Consider the following 26,501-nt stretch of genomic DNA (forward strand, 5'->3'; position numbering starts at 1 on the left):
ACCGGATATTCGGTCACTAACCGGTATCCGGCCTATCCAGCCACTATTTTAGATACTGGATAGTAACTTTGCTTGATTTGCATTGGTTTTTTGATAAACAAATTGGATTTAGGAAACAATTACGGACATAATCGTACTCGTTTATTATTTTTAAACATTCCACTGATTTGCACGCACAATCATTTCGAACCTAGAAATAAGTCCGCGCGAACGTTCATTAGGAAACAGGTCAAACACCTGAAAAACCGAAATGAGGGTTTAGTTACGCCGGCCGAATACCGAATATTTGGCCGACAGTCAGGCCGAATATCCGGTATCCGGCCAAAAAACTATCCGTTGCATCTCTACTAAATATTCCAACTACTCCCAACAACATCAAATACACAATATCTAGCACGTAACTATGTAAGCCCGTAACTTCTAATATCAACTCTTATGCACGACGATAAAGCTCATTTTTAAATAATTGCAGGTGTGAGAACCGTATACTAAAACCCTGTCAACCATATCCCGTGTGAGAAAATATCGATAATTATAGTAGAATATGGATGCAGGTTTAATGATGACTGGGTACTGGGTTATCTACAGAAATCTGATTACCTTTTTCAAGGGAGCTGCGAATAGAAACTTATCGACATTATACCTAATCGGTACGATAAGTCGGCAGTACGTTCGTTAGATCAGAAGATCTCATGTATGTATGTAGTTGCTTCTTTTTGTTTCACCTTACACAAGGAAATTAGATCAAAATATGTAACCCAGTTGGTAGGATAATTCGCCAGTAACTAGCCACTTTTAGTAACTGGCCGCCCGAAACTAAAAATGAATTCTATTCACTTATTAATAGAATTTATTTTAGTATAAGGTGGCCAGTTATTGAAACCTTATACTAAAACGTAGTTATTTAATTCTCTTTGCCTTATACTAAAATGAATTTTGTTTATAGGTGAATAGAATTTATTTTTAGTTTAGGGCGGCCAGTTACTGGCGAATTACCCTATATAATTTAAAATATCTGTGAATTGTGAAAAATAAAGTACCTATGATATAAATGACACTGAAAGACGAGATAGGATTAGGATGGTTTCCTCCCAAGACCCAGAGTAGTTTTTTGCAGTTTTGAATTCGGAATCTTCTTGTATTCCATTATAGTTCAAAATACGATTGGAGTTTGTCCTTTTAAAAGGACCACGGGACAAGGGAGGACATGGGAAGTTTATGTATTCAAGCTAATTTACTACTTTTATTTATGAAAGTGATGCGTGCGCAGGACTCATTCCATTGAGTTTTACAAGCAAACATGACAATTTAAGTAGAATTTATTTGGAAGCTTGTAAAAGTACAATTTTTTGAGTAGGTACGTCTATGAAGTATAAAGTACACATTATAGTTACATGAAATATTGAATTATCACATCGATTCCATGGTCCGATTCCTTACATAATCTGAGAAAATTGCTATATTAGACATTTATTACTCTACTTTGAATACAAGTGTTTTCGAGACTCCACTTCGTGTCGTAGATACGAATTATAATATTTAACCCACATTTCACCGCTTCGTTTTTTTTTTGAGTTATAAAAAGCGTGGGAAATAGCAAGGAAACCAATAGTTACTACATGTCCTCATATCTAAATTATTACTTTTCAATGGCATATATTTTTAACAATTAATACAGATACATCCTGACCCCCTTGCATAGAATTTGTTTGCGGGGTCTAGTTATCTCTGCAGCTTATTGTGTGAGACAAGCTGCAGACTCGAGGCTAGCATAGCAGTGTTTAGATATTTCTTAGCGACAAGTTTTATTATCTTTCTTCTTCCTCGCGTTAATCCGACATTTTGCCACGGCTCATGGGAGCCTGGGGTCCGCTTGGCAACTAATCCCAAGGATTTGACCAGAGGGACAACTAGGCCTTATTGGGATTAGTCCGGTTTCCTCACGATGTTTTCCTTCACCGAAAATCGGCTGGTAACTATCAAATTATATTCCATAAGTATATATAGGCATAAGTTCCGAAAAACTCATTGATACGAGCCGGGGTTTGAACCCGCGATCTTCGAATTGAAAGTCGCACGCTCTTACCGCTAGCAGGCGTGTCTCACTCCGCGATTTCGTCGCTCTGCTACAGGTAGCTAAAAGTAATTTTGGGGTTTGCCATAAGCCGCGCGTGGCGCTGTCGCCACCTAGCGGCCATATCTGTGCTGATCGTAACAGACGCGTTTTGTTAGAGAGTGAGTCTTCTGTACCTCGTACTATTATTTATTCTGTGCCGCTAGGCTATCAGCACTGCAAATAGCTTAAGCCATTCACTGCCATGGGGCGTGTCCTAGGAACAAACTTGTATATGTGGACGCACATTCACTGCCCGAATGTGTTAATGTCTCTTTCAAATAGTTGAATGTGTAGAAGCAGGGGTTCAGACGGTCGGTTCGAGGTGTTCTTTGGGCATAGAGGGCAGCACATGCACCTGCCTGGCCTTGCCCGCGTGGTACACCTGTCCCGGGCTGAAGGGCTCGAGGCGCGGGTGCGCTGTCATGTCCTTCTTGGGATCTGTGGAAACAAAAAAACGAACTATAAACTTTATTTATAGTTCGTTTTTTTTAGCATTAGAAATAAGGTAAACAATCTTGATGTGTCTTTTAATTGAAAACCACATTTTAAAAATAAGTTACGGCAAATATCTAACAATTATGAATCTAATACGATCATTTATATTCTTCGATCTGCTTTCAAAATTAATAGTTACTGATTTTTCAAAAGCCTTTTTCAATTAAAAGCCATGTCAAGATCGCTTACCTTCTCTCAAGTTCTTTCTAATGCTAAAAAAAACGAACTATAGGTTGATTTGACGAAAAAGGAGCATTCCACGGGCTGTCCCGTACAAACGCATTTTATTTCCTGTGTTGCGACTTTTTTCTCGGCATTTAAAGCAGGCGATTATTTTTCTGTGCATATTTTTGACCATTTGTCATAGAAAAGGAAACTCTTATACCTTTAAATCTTCAGAAACTTCGCGTTTGTACGGGACAACGGTAGACAATTTCATGGAATGCTTCAAAAAGTTAAGGGCTAATTTAGACGATGCGTGAACTCGCATGCGAGTTTCGTATCATTGCGGGATTTGATCGGTCGGTTGAATTGTACGTAACCACCGAAACACTGTATTTTTATGTTTTGACAATAGGGAATATTACGCGAAACTATGCGTAGGTGGCGCTACGACCACAGTCCATCACAATCTGGGGGTCTACCGCGAAACAACAACTCCAAATTTCGTTATATAACCTCTATTACTCTTGCATATTCGAGCCATGAAGAGGCAGATAACTAAATTTCGATTATCGCGTTTCCTGGTGGGCCCTTGTTAACAAACTGCCTTGATGCATCAATGTCATATTTTATTGTCTGTGAAAACTTGTAAAAAAACAGTTTAAGGCACAGTATGGATAAGTTACTCTATGATTTACTAGCTAGCTTAGTGCTGCACTCTGGCGGCAGAATATTATAAATACCTTTGGTGTTTTGTGCGATGTATTTAGAGAGCCGCACGGCTGGCAGCGGCAGGTAGCCGGCGACCAGCGGCATGACATCCAATGTTACGCTCGCCTCTGCACTAGACTCCAATGATATCACTCCTGTAATAATACTACTTGTTATACGCTTTTACTCGCTATACACTTATAACGACCAAGGGCAGCTTTATTGTGCACAGTGCGATCGGACATTTAAAACTAAGGTCCACTTGCACCATCTCACTAACCCGGGGTTAAGCGGTTAAACCGTTAACCTAGTCTCAAATTGTACTGGTAGCCATGGTAACTCTAGGTTTAACCGGTTAACCCCGGGTTAGTGGAATGGTGCAAGTGGGCCAAAGTTCGGTTTTGCGAGCCATATACGTGCTCATCAGAGGAATTTGTAAAGGTCGCCGTTGTCGGACACGACATAGAGGACTATATATACTCGCTATAATGGTTGTTTAAATTGCTTCTCTTCGGGAACACACAGTAATATAGTAGTAATAAGTAGGTGCCTAGCGACATCTACCGTAAGAGCACCTTTTCTTTAACTACTGGCCGAAGGGTGTCGTATTTCGGAGGTTCAGGGGCAAACTAACGAATCGGACACTAGAGTAGTAGATTCAACGGAGCCACGCCGTTTCGTCGCCTAAATAATGTATATGTATACATTTTATAAACTTGGAACGAAACACTCACACGTACATATGTATGTTAGTCTATAAAGAATTTGTAATAAGGGCATGAGTCATTTTAAATAAATTCCATGGCTACCAGAGGAGTTCCAACTGTTCCAAGTCATATTGGAAATTAACCAGTACATATGCGCTACTCTAAACTTAGTCTGCATGTACATGATTTTTATGCCATTATGCGCAAAAATATTACATCAGTACTACACCGTATACGTGGGAGCACCAACGGGATCCTGAAAATGATAGCCGAGCGGTTTGATTCTGTTATTTTGGGACGATATATCGTGTTACATGTTCACAAACATGCAGGTCAGTAGATCGGTCACAATAATCAGCTATTTATTAAGTACCTACCTATGTAAGCTATATAACTTCATTTATGTAACTTAGTGCATTGTACTGTAACGTAACCTAGCCTGTAAGTTAATACAAACAACTATGGACTGTAATTGACTGAAAAAAAAAATTTACTTATTTTATTTATTAAGCAGAAACTTCTGTTAACTGCATTGTGGTAATGCTGAAATAAAGAACCTTACCTGCAGTTCGTCCTAATACAGCCCACATAGTTTGGTCAGCTAAAACCTCGTACATTAGAGATGTGTATTCCGTTTCATTGACCTGAAAATGAATAGCAGAATTATGTCACTCTTTGAAATCTGTCTGAATGCGCACTTTTATATTTTTAACAAGTTATTTATTTCTTAGTAAAATTTAATTCGCCAACATACACACACCCTATTCATAGTGATGTCTTCTTGCCGGTGAGTAAGGGCTTGTGCACAAATCATGGGGGGAGGAGGGGTCACGAAAAAATCACTATAGATCACGTTGGGGGAGGGGTGTATAAGGAAACCTCACGTGTATTTTTCTACAGTGAACGAAACTAAGAAAAAAAACCTACCACATGAGTAGATACTTTTTCTCGGTTTCGTTAAACATAAATCTTCACTCTGTACTTCAAAATAGCGAGTCTATTTAACGAAAATAGAAAAATAAACAAGATTTTCTATATACAATGCTATTTATCTTAAAATTAGGTCGAATGAAAAATTTTAAAAAAATACTCGTGAGGTTAGATATATAGATAGAATACTCTTTATTGGCACACCTCAGTAAAAAGATACAAAAGAAAATACAATTGATTAAATGTAGAGGCAGACAACAGGCGGTCTTATCGCTAAAGAGCGATCTCTTCCAGACAACCTTTGGGTAGCGGAAACAGAGAAGTAATCGAAAAAGTAGGTGTTGCAAAGAAAATATTATGAAGCCTACGTTCACACACACAATCATATTGAGGTTGTGTGTGTGTGTGGGAAGGGGGGGGGGGGGGGGTTAGCCCAAAACCTAACCAAATATAACCGGGGGGGGGGGGGGGGGGTCAAAAAGTAAGGCGGGCCGTATGCTTGTTTGCCAATGACGTAATTATAATAAAAATACAATAGCTTACCCTTTGCACACTAAGCTGCAAGCAGCACACCTGAGAAGCCCTACAGAAATCCGACCCCTTGCTAGGCTCCAGCTTAGTCCTAATAACGAACAGCGTCGTACAATCCTGGACATCGAACGGGCATGAGAACATTCTAGTAGGCTCGTCGACGTCAACAGGGCGGTATTGCACGGTGAATAGGGCTTTCATGGCGCCGGCCTTCACCAGGGGGTCTTTGAGGAGCTCCCACATGAAGGACGCTGTTGTGCCGTCTGAGGCTACCATCTGAAATGTAGAGATATCTTATGTTAGTTGAGTAAAGGAAGGGCTTTTATGTGCAAACCTCAAACCACCAACGGAGGCGCAGTTGACGTTCACGACGTTTCATATTACAGCTTTTGAAGCAATTTGTTAGGTATTTAACGATAGATAAAATTTGTGTTGGGCTCGTGAAACTTAAAAATTGATAAAAGTGATAAGTGATCCATTTGACGAGTAAAGGATCGGGAAAGGAGTGAACGATTAAAGGTGACAGTCCATTTCCAACGACAGCTGCATTACTGTTGATTTTACTATGGAAATTGACAATGACAGCGACGCGTTCAGTACCGGTAGTGCAGCAGCGGTTAGAAATGGAATGTTACCATTACGTAGCAAAATTCATGGCAAAAAAAAAACGCACCGCATAATACATATTACTGGGTATGTTTGGTTTTTAAGACGACCAGCCCATTTAAAACCTCAAGTGGCACTCTGTGTAACATCTGGTGTTTTAACCCTTAAGCGAACACCATTTTCCGACAAGGTTGAATATGGCGCATCGCGCACAATACACCGCGTTCAAAGAATAAGGGCTGATTTAGACGATGCGACCACTCGCATGATAGTTTGGGGTTTTGATTGGTCGGTTGAATTGGACGTAATCAACAGTCCGCTATGTAACTAAAATAGCAAGCGAATTCGCGCGCCGTCTAAATCAGCCTTTAATGATTAAATGAACTATGACTCACCATATCTTTGGCATTCTTCGGATTCATATCCGACACGGTCGTGTTGCCGTCGCACTCCAACTTGGGCTCAGTCAGTTCGAACTGTACGAGATGGGCGACCGTGGACTTGAGGGTTACGTGGACGAATTTCCTAGTGTTTGATGTTAGGAGACGCCAGGACGCGACCATGGGCGGGGAGAAGTGGAGGGGCACCTCCATCGCTGCTTCCCACCAGGGACAGTTGAGCCAGACCTGGAATAGAATGAATGAGCCAATGTAACCACGTCGAATCGATAACGTAGTGCACGGTAGTATAGTGTGAATCAAGCGATCTGAGCTAGTTTACTCAAAGAGTCTCAAGAATACAATTGAGTGGTAAACCACAAATTAGGATAATCACCTCGTAGTAAAAGCAGATTATAACCGCCTTGAAATGTTAGTATAGATTAACGACTCTATTTCTTTAAAGAATAGACTACAAAATACACTAACTAAATAATGGCTAACCTAACTTTTTTTGCATTTAACAACCATCGACACTCAAAAAGAATGCACTCAGTAGAAAAACAGCTATGAGATACCATAAAATTTCAGTATATTATCGGCTCTATAGTCTTATCATAAGGATAAAAATGCTTTGAAGGCAAGAATAACCCTTCACACATTTTGCATTTCGAGATAACAGATGTGCCGCCAGGGTCGTAGTTACTCGCATTGTTGCAATTGATAAGCACGTGGTTTATCTGTTTATGTCGGAATGTTATTTAGTGGTAATTTTTTCTGACCTATACCTAACTACAATTGTAATAAAAGAGCGAGCGAGACACCAATGAAAAAAAATTACCTGGCCTGTTATCAAATTGTGTGTGTTAAGATTATAGGCATATTTTTGTATAAGAATCTGTTGATTTTGGATACATCGGATTATTTTTTTATATATACACTTATGTAACTTTATTTGGCTCTAGTAGTATGTAAAACATTTTGCAGATTGAAGATTGATAAGAACTACACTTAATTGATAAGAACATATATTTGTATAGGAACTTGTTGATTTTGATTAAATGTGATTATTTTTGTTAACTAATATGTATAACATTTATACATTTTTATCTTTCTACATATTTTATTTAACACCAGAATACGTCCCTGTCGTGGCTAAGGTGCATGTGACTTTCCAAAAGATTGCATATGATATTATCTTTTTAGAGCATTTTAACCCCATTCAACAAGAAATAAGGTTTAGAATTCAATATACGTGCAATGTACTTCTGACTTATTTTGTAAGTAAATTAGTTGGCGCCTACGAGAACAAAAGCAGATAATAGGATTGTAATAGAACAATGCCATTGTTAGTACAGGAAAGTGAACAAGATCAGTTCAAAATTTTATATCTATAATAACTATGAGGAAAATTTGGTTTTATTTATTTATTTAACATTTTAAATCAGGCAACAAGGCCCATATTACAAATGCCTTCATCTCAGCCATAAGACGTCCACTGCTGAACATAGGCCTCCCCCTTTTTTGGGGGGTGAATGCCATAATCGCCACGCTTGGCAGGCGGGTTGGCGATCGCAGTCGAGTACACCGAATTTGAGGGACGCTGCTGCCTGTCCACCGGTGGTCTTCTAGATTACATTAGTAGATTCTAAACTTGTAGGGACACAAGAACTTATGTACCTCTCGAATTAGGCTGGGTAGACCAGATAAGAGATGATAATGCTGTGTAGACCCGAGGATGGTATACTGGCACACAATTGATCAATATTTTGCTTGAAATCCTCACATTTAAGGGATACTTTACTCAATGCGAAGAACGAGCAGTGAGTAATGAGTACCTCTTAAACCCTCTTCTCTACCATTTAGGCTAGGGTTGAGCAGTTCAAATTAACTTCCGGAAGCCTGCGAAGACTCCGTTCCTGCATTTCTAGACACTATGGTAAATATAACTGTCACGCACACTGCCCTGAACTTTCCCTAAAAACTTCAAGAGAGTCATTCAACTCACAGTATGCTCCAGACTCTTCTCCTTCTTGGGCTGCAGGTTCGCGAACAGCCTGAGCGGCACCCGCGTGGTCTCGAACGGCTTGCTCGCCGGCACCGGTATGGAGAGCTCGCGGGCCGTGCTGTCACCACCGTCAACAGCGAGGCCGATCACCAGGTCCAACGAGGTCTTTAGGAGTATTTCACAGGACTCTAACTCACAGTATGCTCCAGACTCTTCTCCTTCCTGGGCTGCAGGTTTGCGAACAGCCTGAGCGGCACCCGCGTGGTCTCGAACGGCTTGCTCGCCGGCACCGGTATGGAGAGCTCCCGGGCCGTGCTGTCACCACCGTCAACAGCGAGGCGGATCACCAGGCCCAAGGTCTTTAGGAGTATTTCACAGGACTCTAACTCACAGTATGCTCTAGGCTCTTCTCCTTCCTGGGCTGCAGGTTCGCGAACAGCCTGAGCGGCACCCGCGTGGTCTCGAACGGCTTGCTCGCCGGCACCGGTATGGAGAGCTCCCGGGCCGTGCTGTCACCACCGTCAACAGCGAGGGCGATCACCAGGCCCGACGAGGTCTCTAGGAGTATTTCACAGGACTCTAACTCACAGTATGCTCTAGGCTCTTCTCCTTCCTGGGCTGCAGGTTCGCGAACAGCCTGAGCGGCACCCGCGTGGTCTCGAACGGCTTGCTCGCCGGCACGTTATGGAGAGCTCCAGCGCCGTGCTGTTACCACCCTCAACAGCGAGGCGGATCACCAGGCCCAACGAGGTCTCTAGGAGTATTTCACGGGACTCTAACTCACAGTATGCTCTAGGCTCTTCTCCTTCCTGGGCTGCAGGTTCGCGAACAGCCTGAGCGGCACCCGCGTGGTCTCGAACGGCTTGCTCGCCGGCACCAGTATGGAGAGCTCCAGCGCCGTGCTGTCACCACCGTCAACAGCGAGGCGGATCACCAGGCCCAACGAGGTCTTTAGGAGTATTTCACGGGACTCTAACTCACAGTATGCTCTAGGCTCTTCTCCTTCCTGGGCTGCAGGTTCGCGAACAGCCTGAGCGGCACCCGCGTGGTCTCGAACGGCTTGCTCGCCGGCACCGGTATGGAGAGCTCCCGGGCCGTGCTGTCACCACCGTCAACAGCGAGGCGGATCACCAGGCCCAAGGTCTTTAGGAGTATTTCACAGGACTCTAACTCACAGTATGCTCTAGGCTCTTCTCCTTCCTGGGCTGCAGGTTCGCGAACAGCCTGAGCGGCACCCGCGTGGTCTCGAACGGCTTGCTCGCCGGCACCGGTATGGAGAGCTCCCGGGCCGTGCTGTCACCACCGTCAACAGCGAGGGCGATCACCAGGCCCGACGAGGTCTCTAGGAGTATTTCACAGGACTCTAACTCACAGTATGCTCTAGGCTCTTCTCCTTCCTGGGCTGCAGGTTCGCGAACAGCCTGAGCGGCACCCGCGTGGTCTCGAACGGCTTGCTCGCCGGCACGTTATGGAGAGCTCCAGCGCCGTGCTGTTACCACCCTCAACAGCGAGGCGGATCACCAGGCCCAACGAGGTCTCTAGGAGTATTTCACGGGACTCTAACTCACAGTATGCTCTAGGCTCTTCTCCTTCCTGGGCTGCAGGTTCGCGAACAGCCTGAGCGGCACCCGCGTGGTCTCGAACGGCTTGCTCGCCGGCACCAGTATGGAGAGCTCCAGCGCCGTGCTGTCACCACCGTCAACAGCGAGGCGGATCACCAGGCCCAACGAGGTCTTTAGGAGTATTTCACGGGACTCTAACTCACAGTATGCTCTAGGCTCTTCTCCTTCCTGGGCTGCAGGTTCGCGAACAGCCTGAGCGGCACCCGCGTGGTCTCGAACGGCTTGCTCGCCGGCACGTTATGGAGAGCTCCAGCGCCGTGCTGTCACCACCGTCAACAGCGAGGCGGATCACCAGGCCCAACGAGGTCTCTAGGAGTATTTCACGGGACTCTAACTCACAGTATGCTCTAGGCTCTTCTCCTTCCTGGGCTGCAGGTTCGCGAACAGCCTGAGCGGCACCCGCGTGGTCTCGAACGGCTTGCTCGCCGGCACCGGTATGGAGAGCTCCAGCGCCGTGCTGTCACCACCGTCAACAGCGAGGCGGATCACCAGGCCCAACGAGGTCTTTAGGAGTATTTCACGGGACTCTAACTCACAGTATGCTCTAGGCTCTTCTCCTTCCTGGGCTGCAGGTTCGCGAACAGCCTGAGCGGCACCCGCGTGGTCTCGAACGGCTTGCTCGCCGGCACCGGTATGGAGAGCTCGCGGGCCGTGCCAGAGTCGCTGTCACCGGCGAGGCGGATCACCAGGCCCAAGGAGGTCTTTAGGAGTATTGTTGCGTTCTGAATGAAAAAAACATAATTGATGTAAATTGTATAGTTGAACATCATCAACATCAACATCAACATTTATTCAGCAAATAGGCCACAAGGGCACTTTTACACGTCAACATTGAATTTACATAAAAGCAAAAATAATAACATCAACAATTTTATAAAATAAAACTAACAATTCAATCTACAACTCTATTACAATTACTAAGAGATGTATATGGTCTCTTAATGTCGAATTACATACAAAATACAGATAAAAAAACACACACAAAAAAAATCTATAATATTTAGAGGTGTAAATGTCTCTAGGTGTCAGAACTATAAGATTATATAGTTTATCAAGTTATCCTTAGAGATGTATAAGGTCTCCAAGAGTCAATATCCTGTATAATTAATACATTCATTAAAAGAAAAGAAACATACGAGAACAGAATGAGGCGTCTCACTGTAATTAATTAATAAAAGTTACTAAGTATAATAGCTCGTGTTAGCTTAACAGACCAGTCTCCAAAAAGAAAAAGTGCGAATATTCTGAGAGGACTTTTGTAACTCTTAGACTTCTGTTTTTATCCGAGTATTGGAAGAGTTACTTTTAGGATTGCATCATTCAGCCAATAAAATGCGATATTTTGTATCTATGGAATGAATGATACCATATGACCTAATCACGTGATTTTTGACATTCTTCTAAGATCAGAATGCAATACATAGGTACTTATATCGGCACTACTTAGAAAAATACTTGTATCTTGTCCTGTCAATCATAAGAAAAATGTAGTGTCTATGTATGGGATGCATACAGATTAATTGCCTTTCAACTTTTAGTAGCAGTGTGAGATACGAGATTTTTTCAAAGTAGTGACGATATAGTATTTTTCAAACTTAAAGGGTACGCTGTTTAGATGTTATTTCAATTAAATTTTGTGAAATTTGGCAGTATTTTTTTATAAATTGTATGGAGATGACATCTGTCAGCGTACCCTTCCAGTTTGAAAAATTCATTAGTATAGGAGGGTATAGAGATCTCCAAAAACTAACCTCTTCTATATGCGAACTCCCACTAGTCACAACCAGCTCCATGGCATGCTCCAGCCCAGCCACCAAATCCTTCTTAGGCTCCACCTTATTCAAGTACACATTCACCCCTTGCGTCACCACCTCATACCCCACTTTCAAACTCGTCAGCACATTGGACAAAAACTCCAATTTCTCTTCAACCAGCAAAGATATTTGTCCAAGTTTAAATGTACCAGGTGATTTCGATGTACATTCTAAGGTAATCTCATTCGTGCCTGGTTTTAGAGTGAAATTTTCACAAGTGAATGAATGTTCATAGTTGCTTCTTAAAGTGGCGGACGGTTTCCTATATTTGCTGCTGTCTGAGCGTTTGAGAGTAACTTTAGGGGTGATGCATTCCACTGTGGCTTTTTGTAAGGATTTGTCCTCTTTGTAGTGGAGCTGCGAGGTTATGTGTAACGGGTTTAGCAGAGGATTCTTAGGTTTTAAATCGTCCAGTCTTATACTGAAAGAAAAAAAAGAATTATACATATACTTAAGAGTACCCATACAAATACAAAAAATGAAGTAGTCTCATGGTCACTTGTAATTAGGGCTTGCAATATCGGATGGTTTCCAATTCCGGAACTAATTTTCGATATTGGATTCCAATTCCGGAATTCCGGAACTGGTTCCGGAATTAGGGTATATCATATTTTTATTCGATTTTTTTGTAAAAAACAACAATAAATGTGAAATTCTGATATTTTACGTTTATTAAAGTTAGTATTGTTTCAGAGAAATTTAATTTGTAGTAGGTAGCTACGTTTTTTCACCTTTTATTTTACCACTTTATACAATTAATGGTTAATGGTGCTGTTTAATGGTTAATTTTATTCACTTCTATGATACGGGGCATTTGGCGAAGCTATAGTTGCTAGCATACCATACCATTCGATGCATAATTTTATAAAATAGTTAAATATAATAGCTTCCCACTTTTCCTAACCTAGTATTCTCTCTGAATCGAAGATAAAGCAACCAAATATTATTAAATTTCAATTCTTAAAATTCGCTTATGTAGGATTTAGACTATTCTGACTATTCTAAGCAAGTAAATCACATTGCTTTTTTTATGAGCCCATATTGTCCCACTGCTTTAGTAGTTCACTAAATGACTAGAGGCACTTAATAACAACAAAAAACACAAGTATAGTGTAGTTTCTTAACAACGTTCAATAATACACGTATTAAAACCTAAAAAAAGTACTTAAATCCAAATCCGGAATTTTCGATATTCAGTTGTATCAATTCCGGAATTGTAATATCGGAAAATTTGACCGAGATTCCGGAATTTCGAAATTCCGGAATTCCGGAATGCAAGCCCTACTTGTAATTGATATTACCCATGGTATAATAATATACTCCGCCTAGTACTCTCTTCCCGTCTTTTCGTGGTCACTTGACTGACACAAGCCTACGTCATCATGCGACAGCGCTATATAATAATAAGCGATAGCGCTATATATAGCGGCCATGTTATTGTGACGTAGGCTTGTGTCACTCTAAGAAGAGAAGAACATGTTTTATTAGACTATGATATTACCATTTAGTTTTATACCAAAATACCATAAGATTATCACAATTCCTACATTAAGATCGTTAAAATTATTTTAGCAGGTACAGTAAAGAAAATTGATTTCGTACCTTAACTGTAACACTTTATAGTGACTGGACAATCAACGCCGATAGGCATTCTTATATAAATCAAACTGCTTGACCCTACAGATAGTTAACTAAACAAATTCAACAGAAGTTGATATGTCTTAAGCTAATTTTACGGCTTGACCCGTGTTTTTAGTCACTAGCGCGACATGTTTCTGTAGCGTTCACGATGGCTGCGCGCCGCGTACTGCTGCACGCCGCGTCGCGCAGCTACTGTACCGTACCGTAAAATTAGCTTAAATAGCTTAATGTTAGTATGTCTCACGACTGTTTAAATTCGAAGTTGATATGTATGTTTTCACCACACCAGCTCGGAAAGGCTTACTTTGCACTTCAAAAACGGATAGCAAAGTGGCATTTTATTCACATGTGAGGCAAAGTAATCAAATGCAAATTTTGAGTTGTTTTCTTATGTTTGCTGGTAGAATTGACTTTTAAATGATAAATATTTAATAACAATCATTTGGATTTGATTTTGTTTGATATTTTACATTTGATATTTGCTTCGGGTTGGTGTGGTGAAAAATTTCGTGTTTCACTCGGGGGCAAATTTTGTTTAACCCTCGTGCTTTGAAACCCTCACAACGCTCAAGATTCCATTTTCGAACCACTCACTACGCTCGTGGTTCAATTTTGGAATCTTTCTCTTGCTCGGGTATCAATATTAGCACGAGCGGTTAAACAACAAGTTTGCCCCCTTGTAAAACAAATAACTATTGACTTACCTTGTAATTAAATTAGGTAATTCGTTATCGCCCTCCGGCGCACTCTTCCTCGGCGAATTATTCTGCGATCCTACATTATTATTAGCACTTAACTCAGTCTTATAACTTTTCGCCGGCGTTCTTTTCTCCGTCTGCTTATCCACTTTAAACCTCTCTATACTAATCGCTGCGCGCGTACAAGTAATATCTTTAGGCATATTGCTTTCCACGACCAAGCGACATTGGACCTTGTTATCAGTGATATAGATACCACGGTCGGACGGCAGTAGCGTTACTGAGACTATTTTAAAGCACTCGTTGAGCTCAGATAGAACTGGTTCGGGCTTTTGGGAGAGATCTCTGATTGATTTCATCATTTCTTCGAAGTAGAAGTTTCTGACTAGTATTTCTAATTCGGCAGTGCATGCTATTGTTGCAGAGAGCTTTGTGTATCTGAAATATAAATGTGCATCACGAAAACGTTTAAAGGGGTGGGGATGAGCATAATTTCTAGCATAGTACTACTTGGAACTCATTATAAAGAGTATATATACCAATTATCAGCCTAATGGCAAAACATAGTTTCACATTCCACAGACGACCCTAAACATAAACCAAATTACACTAACATTTTTCTACTATGATCTTCTATTTATTATGGGTAATCAAATATACTGTTATTGTCTGTCCTTCGGGGCCCCCTCAGGATGGGAGGCCTCCCAGGTCCCGTGTACCCTTATGGTAGACGGTACTGCCTATTGTTTTCATCAAGTTGTTTTGTATGTCTTTTTGCTCTACCTATCAATGTCGTCCATCTTCTTAGCCGCCGCCACCAGCTCTAGTCTGGTCTGCGCGGCCAGGTCCCGCCATCCCTGCTCCTCGTAAGAACGGAGGGCATCCATCAAGAAAACTACCGCTTTCTGAGTCTCGCCGAGTTCCGAGTAAAACGCGGCTAGGTCTCGGCCGATGAGGCGCGCGAATCTGCAAAAATAAATTAAAGATATGAGTTATGGCATACAGTTTAATTCATATAGACACACCTTGTTTTATAGGTAACAAATATTATAAATAAATGATGACTCAAGTAAAGTAAGCTCTAATTGGCCAAGTGGACCGTTCTATATGCTTATACGTCCCCAAAGCCAACTCGGCCAACGCCTAGTAATACTACTGCTGGTATCTCGTTTTGCTGTACCACGCCTCCATCAGCCGATCCGATGGCGTCTGGTGTTAGTTATTAGGTTCTCTGTCTTCCATGCCTTCTCATGGTATGACGACTAGGCTTTTAATTTAAAGTAGCTTTTAAAAATAAAAGCAGTCTTACTTCTATAGTTGCTGACGTAAAGTAAGTAATAAGACATACCTTAACCTCCCTATATGTTTATAAGTCAGCATAGCCAACTCTGCCAACTCCAAGTAATACTGCTGGAAGCTAGTTTTGCTGCACAACGGCTCCTTGAGCCGGTCCGTTAGCGTCGGGTGCTGGTTGTTGGCTTCGCTGTCTTCCATGCCTTCTCATGGCATAACGACTACGTTTTTAACTTAAAATTGCTTTTAAAAATAAAAATATAGTCTTACTCCTATAGTTGCTGACATAAAGTAAACCTCAAAAGGACATACCTTAACCTCCCTATATGTTTATAAGTCCCCATAGCCAACTCGGCCAACTCCAAGTAATACTGCTGGAAGCTAGTTTTGCTGCAAAGCGCCTCCTTGAGCCGGTCCGTTGGCGTCGGGTGCTGGTTGTTGGCTTCGCTGTCTCCCATGCCGGCGGATAGCATGACGACCAGGTGGAGCTGCTCGGAGGTAGGTTCAGGCGAGCCTGGGAGGAGGCCGCAGAGCTTGCCCAGTTCGTGGAGCTGTGAGTTGGGTAAATCATGCGTGTTATGTATTTAACATTCGAAGACAGCTTGACGTTTAAACGAAAAATGTTGTGTTGAAAGTGTTTTGGTCTATGGATGGATAACTTTGTTCTCTCTTGAGTAGCAGTTTGTTAGAAGTTTTTATGTTAAACGAAAATGTACAGCTCCGGCAAGACTCGAACTTGCGACCATTGGGACACCGGTCCCATCGCTTCTCCCAACTGAGCTACGGGGGCCTACCAGATGTGTGCGAATCTTCCCATTCCTTCCCTTAATTCTTAAACACTAGCCCCCTTATTCATAAACGTTTACTAAAGTTTGACAAGCCGATAATAATCGTTTGTCCCTTTCCGACGTATTGGTATATTTGGTATGATGGCAAGGGACAAACGATTATTATCGGCTTGTGAACTTTAGTAAACATTTATGAATAAGGGGGTAACTGTACAAATATTCTATCTTATCAGGCACCGGAGTCTGAAGTTATATTGAGAATTCGTCGTCCACACCCGCGTCAGTAGCGAGAACTAACGTGTGCTGAGACAAGACCATGAGAGGTATACCTTATCTTTAGCAGTGTTGTGCAGCGGCGCCTGCATGGCGGCGCACTCCTCCCTGTTGGCCTGCGAGAGCCGCTCGCAGGCGCGCAGGGTCTCGGCGCAGGCGAGCTGCGCCCAACAGGCCGCGGCGCCGTCCACACCCGCGCAGCCCAGTAGCGAGAGCTCGACTAATGTATTTTGGACGGTGCTGAGGCAGCGAGAGGCGATCTAAAAGTGATAAAAAGGCGACTTTAAAAATAATTTATTTGAATAAGGGCCACCACAATTAGCGAACTGATCAACGTCACTCAGTGGTGAACTATGTCACTTCCCATACAATAAAATTATGCGAACGCTTTGACGGTGACAGACGATTTAGTGCAACCGACCCTAAACATTAGAGTAGTGTAAAAATTTTACGGCCGACTTTTAGAAACTGTATAATTGCCTATGGACAACCTAGGGTGCTATCCATTATATCACGGTTGTAATTTTTTTTAATTAAAATGTCTAATTCGTGGCCAATTTCGTAACCAAAGCATATTTACCTAGTTTTTATTTTAGCAGAGGGTGAGGTGCTGTTTCTTAATACAAACATTAATAAACGCTACTTTTAATTGTATGAAAAATGAATTGCTTAACTATAAGCGCTTCATAAATGTTTTATTCTTTAAATTCATATTACGAACTATTTATTTAATCCATTAAACATAATAACTCTACACGCACGCCTTATTAACACTGCACGAGCAAATCGCAGTGCAAAAACTGCAAAACGCAACTGCAGGCGTCGTGCGTCTAGCGTTGCGTGAAAACGATAACTCGCACTGTCACAGTCGGGCACATGTGTCATTGGCAGTGTGCAGGGATCACAGACTGCCTCATATGGACTCTGTAGGTACTCGTACAATTAATAAATCTTTGGTTTTAGGTATGTTGGCGACGCACCTACCTATTTCATATCATCGAGTTCACTCGTACAGTACGAGTACACGACAAACGCAGACGTCGAAGACTTGAAAACACCACACATAAGCGTATCACAAGTCGCTTATCTAAAACCGTACTCAAAATCTGGTTCGTCCGTTATACTTATACCTAAAACTCTCTTTTAAAAATATTAAGCAGTGATCCGAGCCAGTTGCATCCTATACCATTTTATGTTTATACGTATACGAACGTATAAACATAAAATGGTAACGAACTCGATAGTACCTCTAAAATACTATTTTTGATGGTTGTAACTTATGGAAGTGTAGGGGCGCAATATAAATAAAAAATAAATAAATAATTTAGTCTATATACGTCCCACTGCTGGGCACAGGCCTCCTCTCAAGCACGAGAGGGTTTGGGATATAGTCTCCATGCTAGCCCAATGCGGATTGGGGACTTCACTTACACCTTTGAATTTCTTCGCAGATGTATGCAGGTTTCCTCACGATGTAACTTTTCAGTGTTCCGTACAAAACTTTGTTTACGGAACACTTATGGGATCACTTCGGTCTTGCAAATCAGTTAAATACGTTTTTCTCAGAGACCGTTTGACATAGATACCTAAAATTTGGAACAGTTATAGCAATTACCACCACTCATATTGTACATAAGTCAAAACTGCTTATTTCTTATTAAAGGGGGAAATTTAGGGGGTTGAGAGGGGTAGGCTGAAACTTTTTTCATTTGTAAGAATCGTATGGGGTACCATTAGAAAGCTTGCAAAAAATTGAGTCGATGGACTGATTTTAACTTCATTTTAGACTGCAATAGTTTCGTCAAAAAATGCATTTAAAGTTGCAAGTTTTCATACAAAAATTTTCACCTCTGTCCTGGCGATTTTCGCGAAAACTATAGCTAACAGGCAGCTGACCAGTCAATACCCAACTTAAAGAAGCATGGAGACGGCGGGAAAATTATCAGCTTAACTTTATCTTTATTAGTTTTTCAACTGCAGCTTGACCTTTGGTTGCTTAGGGCTAGCTAACTGATGCTTACACTGGTCAATTCATATTAGGCGAGAAACATCCTTAGTTAAAACTTTGGCATTGAAATTTATGACTTATGTCTTTGACACAAAGTTTAATTCTGCTTGCTTATTTTTGTGGGATATTTAATTTTATCTCAATAGCCTACTATAAGTATGAGAGAGATCTACAAAATACGACCTTATTATATTGCAAATAAGTTTCAATTTCGAACGGGCTTTCCAACCAATGGACTAGGCATCTCAAAAATGTGAAAAATTCAAATTAAGAATTCCGTTCTTGACTGTCGTTGTGTTTTTTTTTTCCACAATAGGACACATAGAGTTAGTAAGGCGTATAGAGATAATAAAGTCATTTAATATTTATGAACAGCTTTGGCCTCATGTATAGATTTTATTGAGAGGATCTGATTCGTCGAAACAATATACACAATATTCCTTTTCATTAAGTACCATTACATTTCTGTATTAATTGTATAATTATAATATCTATTAATTATATTCAGTACTTATGTATATTTTTGAACGGATCGGTGAGCACTGAGCAACAAGATTCAGGGCTATAACCGCGAAAATAGAAGTTCGCAAATTGCGAGCATTTTTCTAGACGCCTTCATTGGAGTAAAAGAGAAAGATCCCCGCAAATTTGCGAATTTCGGTTTTCGCGGTAGCCCCTCAGTCCAGTTACGAGAAAATAATTTTGGAAGACATTAATAGTATATGACAGTTAAATATCACAGTTTTTAGAAACAAAGGTAAAAGTAAGCCGATCTTGTTTTTTAGCAGTTCTAAATAATATTAAAGTCTATATATATGGCATAGAACTAGAAACAAAATCAAATAAAAAATAATAATGAGTTCTAAATTCAAACTGAAGGAGGAAGAAAGGAAGAAGGAAGAAACATTTAAGGTATTATAGGCCAAGCGCGCACTACGATATTAATTTTTGCCACACGATTTTAGAATCGCGCAGAAAATTCACTGCGCGCACTGCGATGAAAAAGTCGACGATTTGTTCATTCTCAACATGGATTTCGTACCAGTCGCTTGTCATGAAACGTGTCTTTAATATGCGATTGCTGTATGACTTTGAGACTCCATTGGATGTTGGGGTTTGGAGAGCGAAATGCCGACTGAGGTCCGGCCAGCCGGGGTGCGATTTTATTATCATAGTGCGCGCGGGGCCATACAACTCCGCATGCTGCAATTCACTTTGCGACAATCGCGTCGCGAACAATCGCGGCAAAATGTGACAAATCACAGTTTTAAAATCGCTGCGATTTTTTTGTCGCATATGCGCGCACTAACATATAAACACATACGTTGCATTTCTGCGACAAAATTATCGCAGGACAAAAAATCGTGGTGCGCGCTTGGCCTTACTCTAAATTATTATAATACATCAAGCATTCGCGAGATGCTCGATTTCGGTATTCAAAATGAACAACAATCTAACTAAATGCAAAGGCCGAAGGAGCGATTCGAAGATCCGAAGCGTCCGACAGACGCGCGCCTCCCGTAACTTTTCCAAGTATTTTTAAGTACAAGTGTCTAAGTCGCAAGATCCAAAGGCTGAAGTCGCATTGGGTCGAAAGCCCGAAGCATCCAGGAGGTCAGTTCTAAACACAGGTAATTAATACAAGTGTCTAAATGCGAAGGCCGGAGGCCGAGCTCCGCGTAGGGCCGAAGGCCCGAAGCCTGCAAGATGTCAGTGGTTAAACACAGAACTGACAGCCTGGACGCTTCGGGCCTTCGGCCCTACGCGGAGCTCGGCCTTCGGCCTTCGCATTTAGATACTTATACTATTGTTCTGTGTTTAAGTACTAACATCCGGGACGCTTCGGGCCTTCGGCCCTACGCGGAGCTCGGCCTTCGGCTTTCGCATTTAGACACTTGTACTATTGTTCTGTGTTAAAGCACTGACATCCTGGACGCTTCGGGCCTTCGGGCTACGCGGAGGTCGGCCTTTGGCCTTCACATTTAGACACTTGTACTATTGCTCTGTGCTAAAGCGATGACATTTTGCTAAAGCTCGGCCTTCGGTCTTCGCACTTAGACACTTTGTACTATTGTTCTATGTGTGTAGTTGAATACGGTATCCTAAAAACAGGCAAACAACCTCTGTAAAATGTAACGATGCGAGCGGTACGGCTACCATCAGTTTGGCATTGACATAAACGCTGCCGTGGGCGTGAACGTGATTTACTTTCTATGCATCTCGCTCGTACTGACATATTAGTGCGAAAGAGATATACCTATAGGAAGTAAATTACGTTCACAATATCGTTTATGTCAATGCCAAACTGATGGTAGCCGTACGGAACACTAAATGCCTCGAGCTATCTCGGACTTGGCCAAATTATTTTATTACAAAGTAACATCCGCTTCTTTTACAGGCTTTGGTAATTCGTCCTAGGCAACGGACCTTATAGTTAATAAATGTGGACGCAATCGAAATAAGTAGGTAAGTGGTCGTGCTTTCAATGTCAACATGTGGTGATCGCGAGTCATCGTATGTTACGCTTAATCTATTTAAGTGATCAATGTCAATTATAAAACCAATTAAACGACATGCGACCAAATACTCAAACGCTAATGTGAAGCCTACTAAAATCTGCGTTAATTGCAGTAAGTAATTAGTAATTAAACGGCTTTCTGTAAATTAAATGGTCTATTTTAATTCATAAATCAGCGGGGTATGAACTGTCCTAAAATGTTAATTAATCTTACCAGCCTAAGCTGTAGGGGTTGCGTGTACTACAAAATTCCTATCAGATCGAAGTAGGAAATCAGGAAATTAGTAAAAATCAACTTGCAGTATTTGGTTAAAGATGAGACAGACTAACACCGGAACAGGCAAAAGTAAATAAATATTTGTAAAAATCTGTTGGGTTTTTAGGGTTCCGTACCCAAAGGGTAAAACGGGACCCTATTACTAAGACTTCGCTGTCCGTCCGTCCGTCCGTCCGTCTGTCACCAGGCTGTATCTCACGAACCGTGATAGCTAGACAGTTGAAATTTTCACAGATGATGTATTTCTGTTGCCGCTATAACAACAAATACTAAAAACAGAATAAAATAAAGATTTAAGTGGGGCTCCCATACAGCAAACGTGATTTTTGACCGAAGTTAAGCAACGTCGGGCGGGGTCAGTACTTGGATGGGTGACCGTTTTCTTTTTGCATTTTTTCCAGTTTTTTTTGCTTTATGGTACGGAACCCTTCGTGCGCGAGTCCGACTCGCACTTGCCCGGTTTTTATTTCAAGCATCTCCTAACTGCTCTAATTTTGCATGTGTACCTTTTAATTCTTTAGGACTTGGCATCAACATCAACGGCGAATACATCACTCACCTTCGGTTTGCCGACGATATCGTAGTCATGGCAAAGTCGATGGAGGAACTCAGCATGATGCTCGATGACCTCAAAATGAACATGGACAAGACGAAACTTATGTCAAATGCCAATGTTGTGCCCATCCCAGTCTCTGTTGGGAACTCGGTACTCGAAGTTGTTGACTCGTACATCTACCTAGGACAAGTAGTCGAATTGGGTAGGTCCAACTTCGAGAAAGAGGTCAACCGCCGAATCCAACTCGGTTGGGCAGCGTTCGGGAAACTACGTAATGTCTTTTCGTCCGACATACCTCAGTGCCTCAAGACGAAAGTCTTTAATCAATGTGTGTTACCAGTGATGACTTACGGCTCCGAAACGTGGTCTTTCACTATCGGCCTCATCTCAAAACTCAAAGTCGCTCAACGAGCTATGGAGAGGGCTATGCTCGGAGTTTCTCTACGTGATCGAATCAGAAATGAGGAGGTCCGTAGACGAACTAAAGTCACCGACATAGCCCACCGGATTAGCAAGCTGAAGTGGCAATGGGCAGGCCACATTGCACGCAGAGAAGATGGCCGATGGGGTCGAAAAGTGCTCGAGTGGAGACCACGGACTAGCAAGCGCAGCGTAGGACGTCCACCCACAAGATGGACAGACGATCTTGTTAAGGTCGCCGGAAGACGCTGGATGCGGGTCGCTTCCAACCGGCACGTATGGAGGTCCAAGGGGGAGGCCTATGTTCAGCAGTGGACGTCTTATGGCTGAGATGATGATGATGACCTTTTAATTCAAATTTAGCTCCAATTAGATTGGAGCGGATAGAAACAACTCTAATATAATTGCGGTGCCCTCATTTCAAACGGACGCGATATAACTCGACTTCATAATTAAGACACAACTGTACTGGGCCTATTTATTAATCCTGACTTTTAACAAGAAAAGCACTAAGCGTCATTAAATATAAAACGTAGGTATCATTTATGCAAAGTAAACAATAATTTTATTAGAAATGTTTTATCTTCCAGTAGAAAAATGTATTTATGTCATACAGCGCGGAATGTGTCGCAAAAAAAAACCTTACAAACCGCCTCATTTTATATCAGTCAAAATTTAGGTGGGTTGCCATCCTGGTGGGTTGCTCGGACCGGACTTGTCCTAGTTTTGAGCCTGCTGGTGCAGAGTCCGGACGCGCGGATTAATAGCCTATAGCAGAGGTTCCCAATCTTTTTCAGTTCGCGGCGCATGTTTACATTTTCGGCGGCGGCGCCCTAACTTAGCGAGGTTATTCGAGATAGACAGGTAACATGGTGAGGTGGATTGCCTAGGCGCCCTAAGGCACCGCGGCGCACAGTTTGGGAACCCCTGGCGTATAGGATAAACCCGGACCGTTTTGTGTGTACGTTCCGGGAGAGCAGCGTGATAATATATCAGCAGTTCAATAGTAGGTATTTATGCCTATCCATAAAATTTCTCAACCAATCTATCACACGCAAAGCAACATGACTCATATTTGCAACCATTTAATATTTACTGCATTTTTTCGCAAATCGTCCAGTCCAAGTAGCCGTCAGCCCGTCAATCTAGATTTACTGCCAATTCCGATGGTCGAAAGTATACGTCGTGCGTAAGTCAACGCGATTACACACGATAATTGACTGGTAACGATGCGTCACAGGTGGCTGGCCAACGGGAATGAACGCCAATGTCTAGGTTATTGGCAGAAATAGTGCGTTTGATTGTGCTATATGACATGATTTATTATATCGGTAATTTCGTACTTCGTAGCATTTTGGTAACAGCGTATTTGAGTTAAAACAGGCGTGTCTCACTCCGCGATTTCGTCGCTTTGCTACAGATAGCTAAAAGTACATCCGTTCGACCCCAATTTTGGGGTTTGCCATAAGCCGCGCGTGGCGCTATCGCCACCTAGCGGCCATATCTGTCCTGATCGTAACAGACGCGTTTTGTTAGAGAGTGAGTCTTCTGTACCTAGTACTATTATTTATTCTGTGGCTAAAAGAATTTGTAAAGTGGATTTCAGTATTTTCGAATACTTAAACATTTTGGGTAATGTAAGAATAAATATGATGGAAATGCGGGTGATTTTCGGAATTACTCGACATTATTAAGTGCAAATTTGGGAACAGAACTTTAAGGTAAAGGGTATTTCCCACTTGATTTTGAACTTTATTTCAAAGTGATAGGGTTCAATTTTGCATAAACCCTTATAAATTAAGGGTTTAATTAATTATTTTTTAAATATTTTCATTTGTGTTTTTATGTAGGTAGTAATACTATGTATGAATTATTAAAAAAAAACATCTTAAAGTCATGGCCTAGATTAAAAGAAAATGCTATAATAGCTTTAGGATTTAGGAATACCAAGTTGTCTTGACTAAGAGAATAATGGTATTTTCTTTAGTCTGGGGAGATTTATTTTCTAGTTACTTATTTAATAGTAGTAATAATTATGACTTACCTCACAAGGTTTAAACATAAGCAGTAACATGGCACTTTGACGTTGAAACAAATAGCTCCTAAAGTCTAAGAGGGAAGCTTTTTTCTTAATAATGAGCTCTCTCAGATGCTGCGGCACCAGAGCCGTCAGCCTGACCGCCTGCCAAGACGTGATGGGCTGCTTGAACGTGTCAAGCCATTTTGGACCCTCCGTCACATTGGAATTGAGCACAAATTGGGAAAACAATGCATCCAATTCGTCATATTGGACTAATGCTTCTTCATACAAACCTAACATTTCTAATACAAATGCTAGTTGTTCCTGAAACAAAAAAAAGAATGGTTCAATTCTTATTCAATAAAGTTAACTTCAAAGCTCCATTTCAGGGATTAGGGATTTGCTACTTTAGCTAACAATACCTAAAGTTGCAAATCCCTTAACTCCATAAGAGGAATTACAAGGTTTGTGACTTTAACTGATGATTTGTAAAAATTTGAATCATAGAGTGCCCCAAATAAAATTAAGTACAAAGCCAGGCTTATAAATTAAGTATCAGAAGTGGATGACACTTTGTTTTAAATTTAAATTGTAAGTTCTGATCTTTAGATACTGTAAGTACATGAAAAGTTATCAAGAGATGGTAAACATCAAAAATTTTAAACTTACTTGCACAATATTGAAGTGATCTTACCTGTAGAATAAAATATTTACAAAAATCCCACTCCGGGTCATTTCTTTTCTCTCTCTGCTCCCTCATGTGCTCTTCGAACTTTATCAATGCCTTGTTGTATGCCACCAGCACAAAATGCCTCATCTTCGCCACCAGTGCTCTCCATGACTCTGCACTCCTCGCTTCAGACTTAATAGGATTAATTACAGACAAAAACCTATCTTCCGTCTGTTTTATGGCAAAATCCCCTTTTATTTTATCCAAAACTGTAGTTCTAGGTAGCAACTTGTTGGTTTTCCTAATATCATAAGTTTCTACTAGAATTATCATCCAGTCTGTGATGCCTTTCTTTTCTAATTGCTTGAGCCATATTTCTATATCTTCTCTGAGTGTGGTCTTATAATATTCTATATCCTATGAAGAAAACAATATCATAAAAAAAGAGTTGCTAGGATAATTCAACAAGGCAATTTCTTTGTATACAAATGAGCGGGATGGTAGATATCCATAATATCCACTTACAAGTGATCATGAAGTAAGCAGACTGAGAAAATAATTCACTTACCACACAGTCAGTCCAATAAATATGCAGGATCGGGCGGTTTAGTAAGTTGAGCTCAGATTGCACTTTATCTGGATTATATTTAATAAACGAAGCTTCCAAGTAAACAGACTTTGTGACTCGGCCATAGGATCTCCTCCACTCACACGAATCCTGCGGAATCGCGGCCACTAGCGGAGCTTCTAACGTGCAAAACAAGTTCCAATCCCCAGCGCCTACAAAATAAACAAATATGTAAATATGGAAGCATCTGTGCAAAACTTCTCTCACACAGGAATTGGTATCGATAAACTTACATGTTACAATAGGTTTATTGGTCATTCCTTCGCGATTAGCTGGCGAATTATCGACCCCCTTCATTTTTCATTATCAGTGAAATCCCTCGGTTGTGCGGGCATGACACAAATTCTAAATTCCGCCTAATTACATACGAGTAAGAATCCACCCACTTTACTTTAAGCAAATAATAACCACACTCATATGAATATTACACTTTTTCCGCGGTAGATAAATATAAACTGTTAATATTGAGGGAAAATTCAATATTTTCTACTCGTTTTGATTTCTTTTTTACGATTAAAAACTGGATTTTGGTTGTCAAAATCTGTCGCTGACTTGCTTGACAGCCACCCAACACGACAGTGACGTTTCGTTTCATTATCATCACAAATACAACAAATTGCTGAGATCAAAAT

The 26,501-nt window shown here is 41.4% G+C and overlaps 1 protein-coding gene across 1 annotated transcript; it reads right to left on the reverse strand.

Annotated features, from left to right (window-relative positions):
* On the reverse strand, positions 1-26,435 carry LOC134668804 (trafficking protein particle complex subunit 10). The gene is made up of 15 exons (XM_063526259.1): positions 26,103-26,435; positions 25,810-26,021; positions 25,266-25,658; positions 24,596-24,895; positions 16,829-17,032; positions 16,024-16,262; positions 15,202-15,384; positions 14,425-14,856; positions 12,017-12,500; positions 10,802-10,987; positions 6,654-6,884; positions 5,665-5,928; positions 4,754-4,835; positions 3,517-3,639; positions 1-2,554 (listed from the first exon to the last, which is right to left on the reverse strand). The coding sequence occupies exons 1-15, from the start codon at positions 26,164-26,166 to the stop codon at positions 2,421-2,423; spliced, it is 3,531 nt and encodes a 1,176-aa protein (XP_063382329.1). The 5' UTR covers positions 26,167-26,435; the 3' UTR covers positions 1-2,420.
* Positions 26,436-26,501: the final 66 nt, after the last annotated feature.

The sequence above is a fragment of the Cydia fagiglandana genome, chromosome 1 (genome assembly GCF_963556715.1).
Source record: "Cydia fagiglandana chromosome 1, ilCydFagi1.1, whole genome shotgun sequence".
Lineage (NCBI taxonomy): Eukaryota > Metazoa > Arthropoda > Insecta > Lepidoptera > Tortricidae > Cydia > Cydia fagiglandana.

Excerpts from the sequence above, each read along its gene's own strand:
- LOC134668804 (XM_063526259.1), bottom strand. The coding sequence starts at position 26,166 with ATGAAGGGGGTCGATAATTCGCCAGCTAATCGCGAAGGAATGACCAAT. Across the intron at positions 25,659-25,809 it reads TTTATTGGACTGACTGTGTG|GATATAGAATATTATAAGAC; the intron begins GTAAGTGAATTA and ends TTTTCTTCATAG. Across the intron at positions 4,836-5,664 it reads TGCAGCTTAGTGTGCAAAGG|GTCAATGAAACGGAATACAC; the intron begins GTAAGCTATTGT and ends ATTCATTTTCAG.